Raw genomic sequence first — 13,597 nt, 5'->3', positions numbered from 1 at the left:
TGCTCCCTCTCCCTCAGACGGAGATATCTCTTTTGTTTCTTGTGTATAAGGTATGTGTTGGAATGGGGAACAGGTCGCATAGCAGAGCATATTCTCGCGGTTGGAGCATTGGATCGGGTTATATATGAGTAAGAAGGGCCCTCAGGGAGTAGCAAACGGCGTTTGGCTCAAGAGAGGTATCCATCTCGAATTCACTGCTTGCTCTTCACAATAGAGACACTCCTAACCTTTAAATCAACGAACGGCGTCCGCCTGTTGACAGATCGCAGACCTAACCTAGACATGAAACATAGACAGGACATATACCACGTTGACATCGACATCTATCCTCAACCCCTTAACGCCGGTTCAATAACGCGGGTACTGCCCCCACGATCCCGACGGCGGCTGGCCATGCGGCGGATACCCCCCATGTTGCGGCGCGCCATACCCTGGCTGGTGTTGCCCACCATAATGCGGCTGGGGCTGCTGTTGTCCGTAGGCGCCCTGGCCGGGATACCCTCCTCCTCCGCCATACGAATGCTGCTGCTGCGCAGGGGACAGCGTCGGCTGTCCCTCATAGCTGCCGGCATACCCACCCCCTCCGGCCGCCGTGCCGCTGCCCCCGCTCTCGCGATTTAGGTTCTGTATGTGCGACCATAGCGAGCCGGCCGGCTTGCCGTGGCCTCCGTCGCCGTGGCCGCACCCGCCCCCGGGGATGGAGCGGCTGCCCGGGTCGCCGCCGCTGAGGACGTGGTTCTTGTGGTTCTTGACCGACTCCGATGAGAGCAGATAATTAAGTTGGTCGCGGTAACGGGTTTCCTGCGTCCATTTGCGCACCGTCTCGAACATATCGCGCTGGATCTGGATCTGCTCGTTGCGCGCCGCCGGGTGGTGGAAGGCGCGCAGGACGTCGTTGACTACTTCGTCGACGGGCACGCCGGGGTTTTCCCAGGCGTACATGACGCGGCTTTACAAATGTGGTTTCATTAGCCAAGGACAGCACAGGTGGGAGGGAGGAGATGAATGGCTTACGGGACGACGTATTGCAGGATGATGGCGGCGACACGGCCGGCGCACGAGTTGAGGATGTTGGTGAAATGGTCCTTGGAGAGCATTGAGTGGGTCGGGTTGTCGCAGCGCGGGTTGGTCCACGGTTCAAGCTGCTGGTTGGCGCTCGTCTCAATCAGGCCCGCGGAGCCTTCCTTGAGCGCCTTGGACACCTGGTTGATGATTGGGCGGACAAAGGGGGCAAGCAGGCCGAGGATGAAGGCCGTCAGCGTCTCGCTGATATGCTCTAGCAGGTTCTCCAGACCGGGGATTTTGGAGATCATGTTGTTGATGGACCGCACAATCTTGTCACGGAACTCGAGGATCGGGTAGATCTGTCCGGATACCTTGACTGGGTCGAAGTTGGGGCTCATGCCTGGGACGACGTTGACGTTGCCCGCGGAGCGAGCGTTTTCCTGCTCCTGTGCTTCGGACATGGCCTTGAGATTTCTAGCCTGCGAGGCAAAGCCATCACCAACGCCAGGGAGTTGGCCAACGAGGGAGATAAAGTCACTTCCGCCCGAGCCCGGACCACTAAAGAAGCCGCGCTGGCCATCGCCAGATTTGTTCGTCTGCTCGGCATTCTTGAGAGCGACGTCGATTTCATCGACTTCCGACTGAGTGAAGTGGTCGTTGGCTTCACTGGCACAGGTTAGTAGGTGGCATGCTGATAGCGGTTTGAGTATGCCTACCCAAGGACCGAGTGCAAAAAGTCCACAGCCCCAAATGTTCCTGTTCTGGCCGTCAGCACTATCCCTCATAGTTAGTCCCGGAGGGGCCATATACCCGTAACGAGGGGATAGACCATCCTGCCGTTTAGATGGATCTGTGTGGCACTGCCGCAGTGAGGGAAGACGTTGTGATAGCCCAGCTCAACGAGAGCAAGCTCGCAGTAGTTGCTGTGGGCGCTGAAGTCCTGTTCACACCTCAGTCAGTCGAACGTCGTGTTGGGTCTGCTGATGACTGACATACCTCCATACAGTGCAGAGCTTGGCCCAAGCACCGCAGGGCTTCGCACAGATCTGCCTCCTTGCCGGAGGTGCCGTTCGCGCCGTTTGTGTAGACGCGACCAAAGTGAATGCTGCGGGCAAAGCTCCAGCGGAGATAGCCGGCGCTGGTGGCCCATCCGCCGGACTCGTTGGCGATGTAGTTCTTCATGCCGGTGCGCGGGTCGATCTCGAGCTCCCGGGGGTCTACGGGTCCTCGCAGGCGGGTGTCGTACCGGCGGGCATCCTGGCCGTCGGCGTAGCCCAGGGGGTTGTCGATGTGCTCCTCGGGGCGGTAGACGCCCAGACGCTCCTCGGTGACTTCGAATTCTTCGGTCGCATAGCCGTTGGCCATGAACGACAGGACCCAAACCTAAGAAGTGAGTAGAGTGGCCCTTGAGAGCGCATAGCGGATGAACTACTCACAATAATCCTGATGGTGGCCGCGTTGATGCCCTTCAGGCTGCCAACATCAACAGCCTGCGAATAGTCCCTGAGCCAGTTTCCAAAGTAAACACGGCCAATCATCATGGAAGTCCACTTCTTGCCGTGCAGGAAGGCGACCGTCTTGAGCATGTCCTCGATGTCTTTCGACGGCGCATTAGCTATGAGCCTTGCTTTCCTCCACCCCGTAAATGATTACGCACCGCCATGTCTCCAGTTGTGGCCCTCGACCTGGGCGATGGATGGAATGTTGCCAGCACCAAAGGCAGCGGCTTTGCCGGGCAGAACAAAAAGCAGCAGGCCCAAGACCAGGAGCGCACTGCTCCAAGCCCTTCTGTAACCAGCCATGGCGCCTGCGATGAGTGTGACGGCGATACTAGCAGCTGACGACAGCCCTGTCAACCGGTATGAAACTTGGTTGAGCGCAAATGCGATCTTTGGGTATTTTGTTATTTCCCTTGGAAGCCCTGAAAGCCGATGGCCGATTTCACCACTGACGCCTGGGATTTGGCTTGGTTGGGTGGAATTTCAACGATGACTCGACAAAACCACGAACGAGGGTAAACCGGAATACCTGGCAAACGGCGGCCTATTATTGAAGCTGGAAGCTAAGGGTGAGCTTCGCTGGTTCTCTTCGGATGCCAAGAACCGGTTTCTTTACGTCAGATCTCAGCGGCACAGCCGGTTCAAGCTTGCTATCGCAATCGCAAGTATAATGCTATAACTCCGTCCAGCAAGGAATATGAACCTAATTACAGCGTGCTGATACGGTGCATTCTAATTTGTCTCCGATGAAATAGAATATCTAGTGGTGTTGGAGAGAGGTGCCGCAATGGAGGCCTCAGCCTCTCATCCAGCTCTCAGTTCTGTCCTTTCAAATCGCCTGGCAGCTTGTGATGTTGAGGGGCAGAGCCGAGCCCCACGCTGGCCTTCCCGCGTCAAGTGCACAGGCGCCAAGGCTCGGCTGCAGTGCCATGCACCCTGATATAACGATCTGATGCACTTCTGCGTACTTGAATTGAGGTGCCTGACATTAGGTAGGTAAGACGCCACGCGAATGTGGGAGTTTTGCATTGAATCCCCCAAAAATTGAAGACAACAAGAGGGACCAACCAGAAGTGAAAAGGATATGACCAAGCAAGCAGAATGACCTGAATGTAGTACATAACTAGGGCTTCATCCGACTACCGGACCTCATCGGCCCCGAACAATTCCTTTTCCGTCATGAAGCCGAGCCCAGATAGGCGCTTCTCAGACATATGGGCTTGGCGGCCGGTAACGCCACTGTCAGTCGATGGGATTTTACGCGGATCCGAAACCCTTCCGCGCCAGGGGATTCGTGCGACCCCTGAACTTGGGCCAGGATTCCAAGCCGGCCAATCCGCAGCGGTCGCTCCTGCAAAATGATAGAGCTTTGCTTCTGTCCTTGACCGTCGGTTCATCCATTGTCACTCCTTTTCTGCATAGGACCTCTGCTGTTGATTGCTCTTCGAACATTCGTCTGGCATTCGAAGTTCCCATCCTTCGCGCTCCCGTTTCCGTGAACCATTCGAGTGGGCTGCCAGCGCAAGCCAAATTGTCGCCAATCGAGACTGCTCTCCTAGAGAAGCATCGACCCGCCGAAATGCCCGGCCGGACACTGCCCACCTTCACCCTCGCCGATGTCGAGTCGCACAATTCCAGGCAGTCCTGCTTCGTCACGCTGGGAAAGAATGTCTACGACGTGACCGACTTTCTCAACTCGCATCCCGGTGGCGCCGACCTGGTGCTCGATTACGCTGGCAAGGACATTACCGACATCCTCGAGGACGAGGCGTCGCATGCGCATTCCCCGGCGGCCTATGAGGTACTCGAAGACTCGCTTGTCGGGTTCCTCTCCCCTGGAGACGGTTTGGCGGATGGGAAAGCAACGTCGACGGCGACTGAGAAGGGCAACGGGACGGTCAATGGCACAAACGGCACCTCACCACACCCCAGGACGGGCATGTCGTGCGAGGAGGATCTGACCAAGGATACCGACATTGCCTCGGACTATAAGACGCACAGGTTCCTTGACTTGAGCCGACCGCTGTTTCCGCAGGTTTGGAACGGCGGCTTCTCCAAAGACTTTTACCTGGATCAGGTCCACCGGCCGCGCCACTACAAGGGCGGAGCGTCCGCACCCCTTTTCGGCAACTTCCTGGAACCCTTGACCAAGACGCCGTGGTGGGTGATTCCGGTGGCTTGGCTCCCGCCTGTCATATACGGCCTCTACCTGGCAAGCGAAGGATTCACAAACCCCATGGAAGAAGTGTTTTGCTTCCTGTTGGGCTTGTTTTTGTGGACTCTGATCGAGTATCTTATGCATCGGTTTCTGTTTCATCTCGATGAGTGAGTTTTTCCCGCTTTCTTCTCCACCATCTGCCAGTCGCTAACAAACACTTAGTTACCTCCCAGACAACCGAGTCGGCATCACACTGCACTTCACCCTCCACGGCATCCATCACTATCTGCCCATGGACAAGTACCGCCTGGTCATGCCGCCCACGCTGTTCCTTGCGCTCGCCACCCCTTTCTGGAAGCTGGCGCACACCATTTTCTTCTGGAACTGGCACATTGGCACTGCCGTCTACTGTGGAGGCGTCTTTGGTTACATCTGCTACGACATGACGCACTACTTCCTCCACCACCAGAACCTCCCGCTGTGGTGGAAGCAGCTCAAAAAGTACCACCTCGAGCACCACTTCCTCGACTACGAGAACGGGTTTGGTGTCACGAGCCCATTCTGGGACAAGATCTTTGGCACCGAGCTGGAGCCGCGAGTCAAGAAGAATCTCTAGATGGATGAAGCATGAGCTAATCACGGGGCTGTTGGGATATTATTAGTAATGAGGCTACCACGTACATATCATGACATCTTCGGGCACTTGTCCACCGGGCGCTTTCAAGACCAGTCAAGAGCAAAAGGTGTCCAGGATCCAATAGTGTCTGTTCTCGAAGGTTGTTGTTGATTGCAAGTCGTTCCTAGAATCGAATACCCTAATACTAACTAGCGATTTGAATGGTTTGCTATGTATCAAACTCGCATGACCAAAGCATATTTCAACGATCCTCCAGACACCTCAGGGGGCCAGCGCACCTGCTGTGCCACGCAGCTGCAGGCTCGCAACCAATCACGTTCGTAGGCATCTGTCCACCCAACCACCAGATTTACTCCGTAGCTACTTGGCATCGCGAAGCCTTGGTGGCGTTTCGCGACGGTTATCGGTTGCCCAGACTACCTTGCCGAGAACACCGAATCTTCCATTGGATCTTCTCCACTCGCCGGCGTAGTTCAACTGCAGCCTGAAGTTATTAACATCATCCTATCCATACCGCAGTCAACTTCCCCATCTGTCATGCCCTGGACGGTTTCTGACGCGCCCATCCTGCTCGCCATCGGTACCGGTCTCACCACGCTTGGCTACTTCACAGCCCGCAAGATGTTCGGTCACGACCCCCGGGAGCCGCCTCTGGCTCCCACTTCCATCCCCCTCATCGGCCACCTGGTCGGCCTCTCCCGGAGCAAGTTCAACTACTACGTCGAGCTCAGCGAGCAAACCGGCGTGCCCATCTTCACCATGGCCCTCCCGGGGCAAAAGATGTACGTCGTGACCAGACCAGACCTCATCCAAACCATCCAGAAACAGCACAAAGTCCTCGCCTTCCCGCCCATCGAGGCCAAGTTCGCCTCCACCGTCTGCGGCGCAAGCAAGCACGCCCAGGACATCCTCGCGAAGAACGTCAACGGCGACGAGGGCGAGCACGGCCTGTCGATGGAATCCTACGCCGCCATGCGCGAGGCCCTCAGGCCTGGCCCGCAGCTCGACGACATGAACCGGCACATGATCCAGGAGATCGCCGTGGCCCTGGACGCGCTGCAGCCTGCACCCGGCAAAACCAAAATCATCGGCATGTACGCGTGGCTGCGCGACACCATCACCACGGCGACCACCCGTTCCGTCTACGGGCCCATGAACCCGTACGACGACAAGGCCGTTGCCGATGCCTTTTGGGAGTTTTCGTCGGGACTCGTGTCCATTCTGCTGGGCGTCTTCCCTTCCCTGACCGCGCGCAAACCTGTCGCGGCGCGCCAGAAGGTCGCCAAGGCTTTCGAAGCGTATTATCGCGCGGGTGGCGTGGAGAAGGCGTCCGCGCTTGCTAGGCTGCGCTATCAGGCCGAGGTCAACAACGGCGTGCCGCTGGAGGATATCGCGCGCTATGAGGTTGGCGGGTCGATCGCCATCATGGTGAACACGGCGCCCGCGGCGTTTTGGACGCTCTTCTTCTTGTTCTCACAGACCGGGTTGGTGGACGAGATCCGCGCCGAAATTGATGCGTGCACCGAGACACAAGGCGATACCAGAATCATTGACATCATCACCCTTAAATCATCCTGCCCTTTGCTGCTGTCCGCCTACCAGGAGGTGCTCCGCCACCGCTCGATGGGGACCTCGGTGCGACAGGTCATGGAGGATACTTACCTCGACCAGTGGCTTCTGAAGAAAGGCGCCATGCTGCAGATGCCGAGCCGGGTGATTCACCAGGACCCGTCGCTTTGGGGGAGTGATGTTGCCGACTTCAACCCCCGGCGTTTCTTGGCCGAGAATAGGCAGAAGCGCCCCAAGGACGTGTGTTTCCGTGCTTTTGGCGGCGGCAAGACGCTGTGCCCTGGCCGCCATTTTGCGACTAACGAGGTCTTGGCGGTCGTCGCGGTGTTTATTGCGCGGCTGGATATGAAGCCTGTTGGCGAGGGAGGGTGGAAGATGCCGACGAGTAAGAATACCAATGTCGCGGCCGTGGTGATGGAGCCGGATGCGGACGTTGAGGTTGAGGTTACACTGAGGAAGGGGATGGAGGGGGTGAAGTGGCAAGTCAGGTTGTATGGGAATGGGGATAAGGTGTTTGCTATGGTCACGGAGGATCAGGAGGCAGAGTGAGGAGACAAGGCTAGCATTGAGCCAGACGTGTGCACGTTTGTCTGATGTCGAAGGCTTCCTCCCTGAAGAGACGGACTTTTCTTCCCAGCCTCTCATGATCCAGATACTCGTCTGGCTGACTGTTTCGGCCGGAACCGTGTTCCCGCACATGCTTTGGCAAGGCGGTGCGTCTGCAAAAGCGGCAGCTTCAGAGATTGGAGACCTGCCAAACAGCAGCCTGTCAGAGTCTGCTGCGCAGCGGAGCGGTTCCGAGCAGATCGTGTTGGGCGCCCAAGTGAGTGGCGCGATCAGGTTTCACACCCGCGTTCTGGGAGAGGGCGTGCCCAGATGCGGCGGAACAGGCCCTCGACGGCAGAAATAATGGGAAGATGACGGCCTGGTCAGGGCAGCCCGTTATAAACCAAGGCAAGGCTGGATATTGTGCGCTCCTCAGCTTTCACTTGGTCGCTCTGTGGTCGGTCAACGAGAAATCCGCTGCAGAATCAGCACCGATCATATATGCACAAAAGCCGGCTCGCCAAAGAAGGGGTCGTCGGCCCAGATCCACCTCCACGAAGTTGTTCCTCCAAGGGCGGTCCAGCAAGTCATTCCTTCGAGGTCGCATTAGGTCGGGCAATGCTGTAACAAACCGCGACGCCGGGGAGGGTATTTACTTGCGGTAAGAAATCTACGTAGTGTGTCAAGTGTTCCGTCCAGCCGTACCTATTCAGAAAGGGCTGCAACCGTTTTGAACTGGAAATGCAGCTGTAGGGCGCTGTTGAGCTCAAATCAGCATCTGTACAGTATCATATGACGGATTTGTACTGAGAATCGTGAGGCTAGTCTTTTCCTCGCTTTCGAAATCTCGTAACGGCGTGAAGAATTGGGAAATGATGAACTGTCGTCGAACCGCAAGTCGAACTGTGCCCATAAGGTACTGCCCGAATGCAATCAGTGTGAGTTCCACACGTGACTCTTTCTCTTTACATTTTAGGTAACCGCCAAGTCAGTTTTACCGCTGCGTGCTGCAAGCTGTGCTTGGAAAAACCCATTAAAATTGCAGCTCCCGCCTCCCACTTGGGCCACACTGCTCCGCCATTCCATCCCGGAATCATCCACCAACGTCGCCAACATCGTAACGATTCAGGTTTGCTGTTTGCACTCCACCTGCATTCGAGGAAAGCAGAAAATACAGTTGCAGCGCTGTCGCGCAATTCGGGAGAGGAAATCAAACACAAAATGTCAGGGTTGGACGTAGAGGCGCTACTTGACTCGACTGCTTCCTCCAAGGAGCAGACCAGCAAGGCCACCGCTAATGGCGACTCGCCCCAGAATGGAAGCCGCAGCGAGCACGATCGCGACCGCGATCGAGACCGCCGCAGCCGTGACCGCAGCCGTGAGGGCGACCGAGACCGAGACCGAGGCCACCGACGCCGAGATCGCAGCCCCGGCCGCCACCGCAACTCGTCGAGCGGGAGAGACACCCCGAGAAGTGATGCCGGAAGCCATAAGAGTAGGCGCCGGAGCCGGAGCCGTGATTCTGGCCGACACTCACGTCGTCATAGAGATGGAGACTACTACCGTGGAAGCCACCGCGGCCGTGGCGGCCGCTCCCGTTCTCGCTCGCGCTCGCGCTCGCCTACCCGCCACTACCGACCTGGAGAGGATCGCCGCGACCGTGATGATCGCAGCTACCGCCGTCGTGATGATGACCGCCGCGGCGGCAGGCACAGCACGCCCCGCGACCCCTCGCCCACGGGAGACGAGCGCGATCGTCGTACCGTCTTTGTCCAACAGCTGGCCGCTCGTCTCCGTACCCGCGAGCTGAAGGAGTTCTTCGAGAAGGTTGGCCCCGTTGCTGAGGCACAAATTGTCAAGGATCGCGTTAGCAACAGGTCCAAAGGGTACGTTTGCTCTCTGCTATTTCTCGGCTAAACCTCATTACTAACATCTCTGGCAGTGTCGGCTACGTCGAGTTCAAGAGTGAAGAATCCGTTGCGGCCGCCCTCCAGCTCACTGGTCAAAAACTCCTAGGTATTCCCGTCATTGTCCAGCCCACTGAGGCTGAGAAAAACCGCCAAGCCCGCAACTCAGAATCGTCCGGCCACCCCAACTCGATCCCGTTCCACAGGCTCTATGTCGGCAACATCCACTTCAGCATCACCGAGTCGGACCTTCAGAATGTCTTCGAGCCCTTTGGCGAGCTCGAGTTTGTGCAGTTGCAAAAGGATGACAATGGCCGCAGTCGTGGCTACGGCTTTGTCCAGTACGTGTTCCTCCCCTGTCTCCGAATTGCTTGCTAACATCAACGCTCCGCAGGTTCAGAGATGCTGGCCAGGCCCGTGAGGCCCTCGAGAAGATGAACGGGTTTGATCTCGCTGGTCGTCCGATCCGTGTCGGGCTTGGAAACGATAAGTTCACCCCCGAGTCAACTGCCAACCTCTTACGGGGATTCCAAGGCCAGAATCAACAGTTCCAGGGATCCGCTTTCTCCGGAGCCGGTGGCAGGGGACCCCAGGCGTCCAACTTTGACCGCGCCGGCGGCCGAGAAAACGAAAAAGGCACCGGTGCTAGTGCCCTGGACGACACCGATGTCGCTGGTGTCAACTTTAACAACTACAGCCGAGACGCCCTGATGCGGAAGCTGGCAAGAACTGACGAGCCAATCAATGGCCAACCTGAGCGACAGGTCCTCAAGCCCAAGACGGAGACGCCGAAGCCGCTTCCCGTCAATGTCAGTATGGCAAGCCGTTGCGTGGTTCTCCACAACATGTTTGATCCTGCTGAGTACGTAATCCCCTCTTCATTCCAGGTTCGGTGTTGCTGACTCCACCACAGACAAGAGGGTGAAGACTGGGCCAAGGAGCTCGAAGAAGAAGTTCGTCAAGAAGCGGAGGAGAAGTACGGCCACGTCGTGCACATTTCGGTCGACCCCAACTCCGCAGGCGACATCTACCTCAAGTTCGACAAGGTTTCCGGCGGAGAGAACGCTATCAAGGGTCTGAACGGCCGTTACTTTGACGGACGCATGATAACTGCTGCTCCTGTCGTGGATGCGGTCTACAGCAGTTTGTTCTCTCGCACCAAGGCCATCTAAGTCACTAATCACGGCACCCTGCTGTCTGCTTAGGAACTCTACACGGTATGCTGCCTCTATTCATGCTTACGGTGGTTGAACGGATGCTAACGCATTATCAGGCTGTTGTCGCTTCGGAAGGTCGAGATGGCCACCTTCCGCGACCCGCGATGTTGACTCGTTGTTGGATCTATCCTTCCATGTTCTAGGAACCGGCGTCTTTCTGGCCAGCGTCACTCTCAGTTCGCCACCCCTCAAGGCCAAAGGCAAATACCAACGATAAACTGATCGTAGCCCACAGAGCCGCCCCGTCTTTGCCTTTCCTTCCGGTTAGGTCGACCTCCCGATCCATATCGCCTTAGATGCCGGGAGCCGATCACAAAAGCCTTTCGTTTTGGCGTTGGCGTTGCTGATTTTGTACATAGGCAGGACAGACTCGCATTGCGGAGGATGCGTTCGGCCTTAGAAGAGTCGCAGCATCCCTCTTTGGGTTGATCAAGTTGACTCGCCAGGTAGCTTATGTTTTTGGGAATAGAGCCTTTTGTCTTTGCGTTTATTTGCCCCTGTTTATCCTTGTTTGTGTGGTTCTGGTTTTGAACATGGCGAGGCTAACCCACCCTTAGGTTCAGTTTACATATTGCTGCGTTGATGGGCCTGCTTCATCCTTTCTTCTGTGAGGGTGAAGAGTGAATGAGAGGTTCTCCTTTGTTTTTTTCTTCTCTAAACCGATGAGCTGCTATGGGCAACAGGCACACGCAGCCAGATTGCTGTGCGATTTCGGATGGACACGACCCTCCAACTCATCTGGACATCCCAATAGGTAATTGTTCTGACTGAAGCAAGCCGGAGTCCTGAGCTCGGCTGTGTCGAAGCTGACAATAATTATGTTGTAGGCACGATGTTGTGCCTGCGGCTGCCTTCCAAAGACAGATTCCTGTTACGACCGCTCCAATGCTTAGTGTCAGCCTCTACTCACTAGGGTGAGTCCCGTCTTCCTCTCTCCCTGCTCCTTTGTCCTCTTTGTTATCTCATATGCAAGGCAGAGGGAGAGCGGTTTGCGGTATTCAAGCAAGCTGCGCAGTCCGAAATCGATGATTTTGGCAATATAATGAGCGACGATCTTTCGCACACATGATGCTCCGGGCAGTATGTCTTATCTTCTGCCATGAACGGCGTGTCCGCTGTGGCCAGTCTGCTGCTTGCCTGGCGCCTGCCAGCAGTGTGTGGTATTCGTAGGGGAAGATTAGTGTTATTCAGGGACTCAAGGGTCAAGCGACTTTCTCAACTTTGTCTGGCAGTTGTCTCTCTTGGTGTGTGCTCTCTGCTCGTTTGTTTCTTCTCTTCATTAACCATATCGCACCGGGCTGATGCACCATCCAGTGATGGAGCTGAGTCTTCCACATCGATGAAAGGTGGTGCCTATCGTCACCACTATCATGCTTCTGTTTTGCCTCTGTTCATTCTGTCCTTCTCTCAACACATGCGCCTTTCGCTGTTGACTTTGTCTCCTTCGCCTGCTGTAGCTGTCAAAGCGTTCCACAGTTTGATCATTAAATTATTGTCGTTCTGCTCGTGTCGTTCTGCTCGTGTCGTTCTGCTCTTGTCGTTCTGCTCGTGTCGTTCTGCTCTTGTCGTTCTGCTCTTGTCGTTGCTTGTCCTCGCTTTCACTTCAAAAATGCTCGCTCGTTGATGGGCATCTCCCTTGCTTCGACGGGATGGACTTCCCCTCTCTTTCCTCTGACACGCATCAAATCCCTTATCCCGCCTTCCGCTGTCCTGTGAGAGTAGATGTCCGTTCTACTTCACTATGCTGCCGGGTGTGCACCCCGGTCGTCATGGGTCAACATCCCTCTCCGGGGGAGATAGCACACTGTTCCCTCTCCTCTCTTGTCCCTTCCTCCTGTCCTGTTGCTCATGCTGTTGTCATTATTTACGGGGCCTGGGACTTTCGGTTCAATCGGACCCCCCCATTCCGGGCTCACCTCTCCTGGGCCGCCGGGATCCGTACTCCCACTGGATCATTAACCAGGACTTGGTAGTCACAGCTTCGGCCACATCCGGTGCGGCTCCATGCCCCTCTGTCCTGACCGGACCGGGCTCAGGCCCTAGATGGCATGCGGCTGGAGGGCTCCGCTCTCCCAGAATGTAAGCTATAGCCCTATTCATCTTTCCTGCCGAGCCAATGTAAATTTTGACTCATGCCGGATCAGCTCTTCTCCCCCCATCCTCGTTCCTCGTTTTACACCGCTCTTTTGGCACTGCAGTAGCCAGCAACTGCCTCTCATGGACCACTGCCTGCTCCTCCTTTCTTCCTTTTCCGTGTCTATCTTCCTTATGTTAGCGTTTCGGGGTCATGCCGAAGGCGGGGGTGCTTCTCCTCTCCTGAAAGCCAGGCCAAGGAGGGTTAACAGGCAGTCTCGTTCGGAGCTTCAGCAGGCCCTAGCCTGGATTGAGCTGGCGACGGCGTCATGTCGGCAAGTATACGGCTTGTCATGGATCCGGTTGGCGCGATACTTACAGGCCGGCAGGACTCGGTCCCCTAATACCTTATGCCTTGCCAACCACGTTGCGAGTTCCTTCGTTCGAATCCGCCGACGACCCTTGAGGATTGGTGACGGACTGCCGAACACATCATGGCCTAGATCAGCACTCTTAGTCCAGCCACCAGGGAGATGAGTCGACCGGATCTAGGCTTCGAGGGTGATCGGTCCTGGCACCAAGCCGCTGGGATGTTGGGCCCAACATCAAACTAGTCCTTCCCACAGAGCATCGCCCATCGACAAGCAGGTCGAAGGACTTCATCGCGTCGGCTCTGAATAGAGGAGATGCTGCTATTAGTGGCCCGTGGCTGAGAGACGCTGGCGAGGGTGAGAATTGACGTCATCTCCTTGAAAGCGAGAAAGGCCTTGGTAATGGTTGTCAAGGATACCGCCATACTCGAAGCGAGCGACACCAAACGATATCGAGATCTGGTACTAGAGCCTCTCTGGGAGACTTTTTGCCAAGGAGTTGTCTCGACGTTTTGTTCTGGGATTCCATCCCGGACATTTGCTCCTCCGGTATCAATCACCTGGCAAGTGCTGGCCACGGCGTTCCATCCGACATCAGAAGCTACTGGGGAATCA

The 13,597-nt window shown here is 56.3% G+C and overlaps 6 protein-coding genes across 6 annotated transcripts; 5 read left to right on the top strand and 1 right to left on the bottom strand.

Annotated features, from left to right (window-relative positions):
• Positions 1-348: 348 nt before the first annotated feature.
• N657DRAFT_580540 (heterokaryon incompatibility Het-C) lies at positions 349-2,807 on the bottom strand (the record flags this gene model as incomplete). Its single annotated transcript, XM_062789465.1, has 7 exons — positions 349-949; positions 1,015-1,671; positions 1,722-1,761; positions 1,816-1,945; positions 2,002-2,388; positions 2,442-2,602; positions 2,663-2,807. 7 exons carry the CDS (start codon positions 2,805-2,807, stop codon positions 349-351), a joined length of 2,121 nt encoding a protein of 706 aa, XP_062643804.1.
• A 1,276-nt stretch (positions 2,808-4,083) lies between these two features.
• N657DRAFT_658738 (Inositolphosphorylceramide-B hydroxylase) lies at positions 4,084-5,278 on the top strand (the record flags this gene model as incomplete). Its single annotated transcript, XM_062794920.1, has 2 exons — positions 4,084-4,829; positions 4,885-5,278. The coding sequence occupies 2 exons, from the start codon at positions 4,084-4,086 to the stop codon at positions 5,276-5,278; spliced, it is 1,140 nt and encodes a 379-aa protein (XP_062643803.1).
• A 642-nt stretch (positions 5,279-5,920) lies between these two features.
• On the top strand, positions 5,921-7,417 carry N657DRAFT_580715 (putative cytochrome P450; the record flags this gene model as incomplete). Its single annotated transcript, XM_062789477.1, has 1 exon — positions 5,921-7,417. The coding sequence occupies one exon, from the start codon at positions 5,921-5,923 to the stop codon at positions 7,415-7,417; it is 1,497 nt and encodes a 498-aa protein (XP_062643802.1).
• A 1,218-nt stretch (positions 7,418-8,635) lies between these two features.
• On the top strand, positions 8,636-10,493 carry N657DRAFT_580611 (splicing factor, CC1-like protein; the record flags this gene model as incomplete). The annotated part of the gene is made up of 4 exons (XM_062789472.1): positions 8,636-9,300; positions 9,357-9,662; positions 9,716-10,183; positions 10,235-10,493. 4 exons carry the CDS (start codon positions 8,636-8,638, stop codon positions 10,491-10,493), a joined length of 1,698 nt encoding a protein of 565 aa, XP_062643801.1.
• A 1,371-nt stretch (positions 10,494-11,864) lies between these two features.
• N657DRAFT_649603 (uncharacterized protein) lies at positions 11,865-12,209 on the top strand. The gene has a single exon (XM_062793761.1). The coding sequence runs from the start codon at positions 11,878-11,880 to the stop codon at positions 12,160-12,162; it is 285 nt and encodes a 94-aa protein (XP_062643800.1). The 5' UTR covers positions 11,865-11,877; the 3' UTR covers positions 12,163-12,209.
• Positions 12,210-12,600: 391 nt separating this feature from the next.
• N657DRAFT_241001 (uncharacterized protein) lies at positions 12,601-13,185 on the top strand. The gene is made up of 3 exons (XM_062786375.1): positions 12,601-12,617; positions 12,683-12,946; positions 13,001-13,185. Exons 2-3 carry the CDS (start codon positions 12,756-12,758, stop codon positions 13,146-13,148), a joined length of 339 nt encoding a protein of 112 aa, XP_062643799.1. The 5' UTR covers positions 12,601-12,617; positions 12,683-12,755; the 3' UTR covers positions 13,149-13,185.
• The last annotated feature ends 412 nt before the right edge of the window (positions 13,186-13,597 follow it).

This window comes from Parathielavia appendiculata (genome assembly GCF_033297405.1).
Source record: "Parathielavia appendiculata strain CBS 731.68 unplaced genomic scaffold N657scaffold_20, whole genome shotgun sequence".
Taxonomy (NCBI): Eukaryota; Fungi; Ascomycota; class Sordariomycetes; order Sordariales; family Chaetomiaceae; genus Parathielavia; species Parathielavia appendiculata.
The sequence above is the reverse complement of the archived record's forward strand: the minus strand, read 5'-3'. Positions and strand labels throughout refer to the sequence as shown.

What these genes read in the sequence shown, in the direction of transcription:
- N657DRAFT_649603 (XM_062793761.1), top strand. Translation starts at nt 11,878, where the DNA reads ATGAAAGGTGGTGCCTATCGTCACCACTATCATGCTTCTGTTTTGCCT.
- N657DRAFT_241001 (XM_062786375.1), top strand. Translation starts at nt 12,756, where the DNA reads ATGGACCACTGCCTGCTCCTCCTTTCTTCCTTTTCCGTGTCTATCTTC. An exon ending in CTGGCGACGGCGTCATGTCG is followed by an intron (nt 12,947 to 13,000) that starts GCAAGTATACGG and finishes ACAGGCCGGCAG; the next exon opens with GACTCGGTCCCCTAATACCT.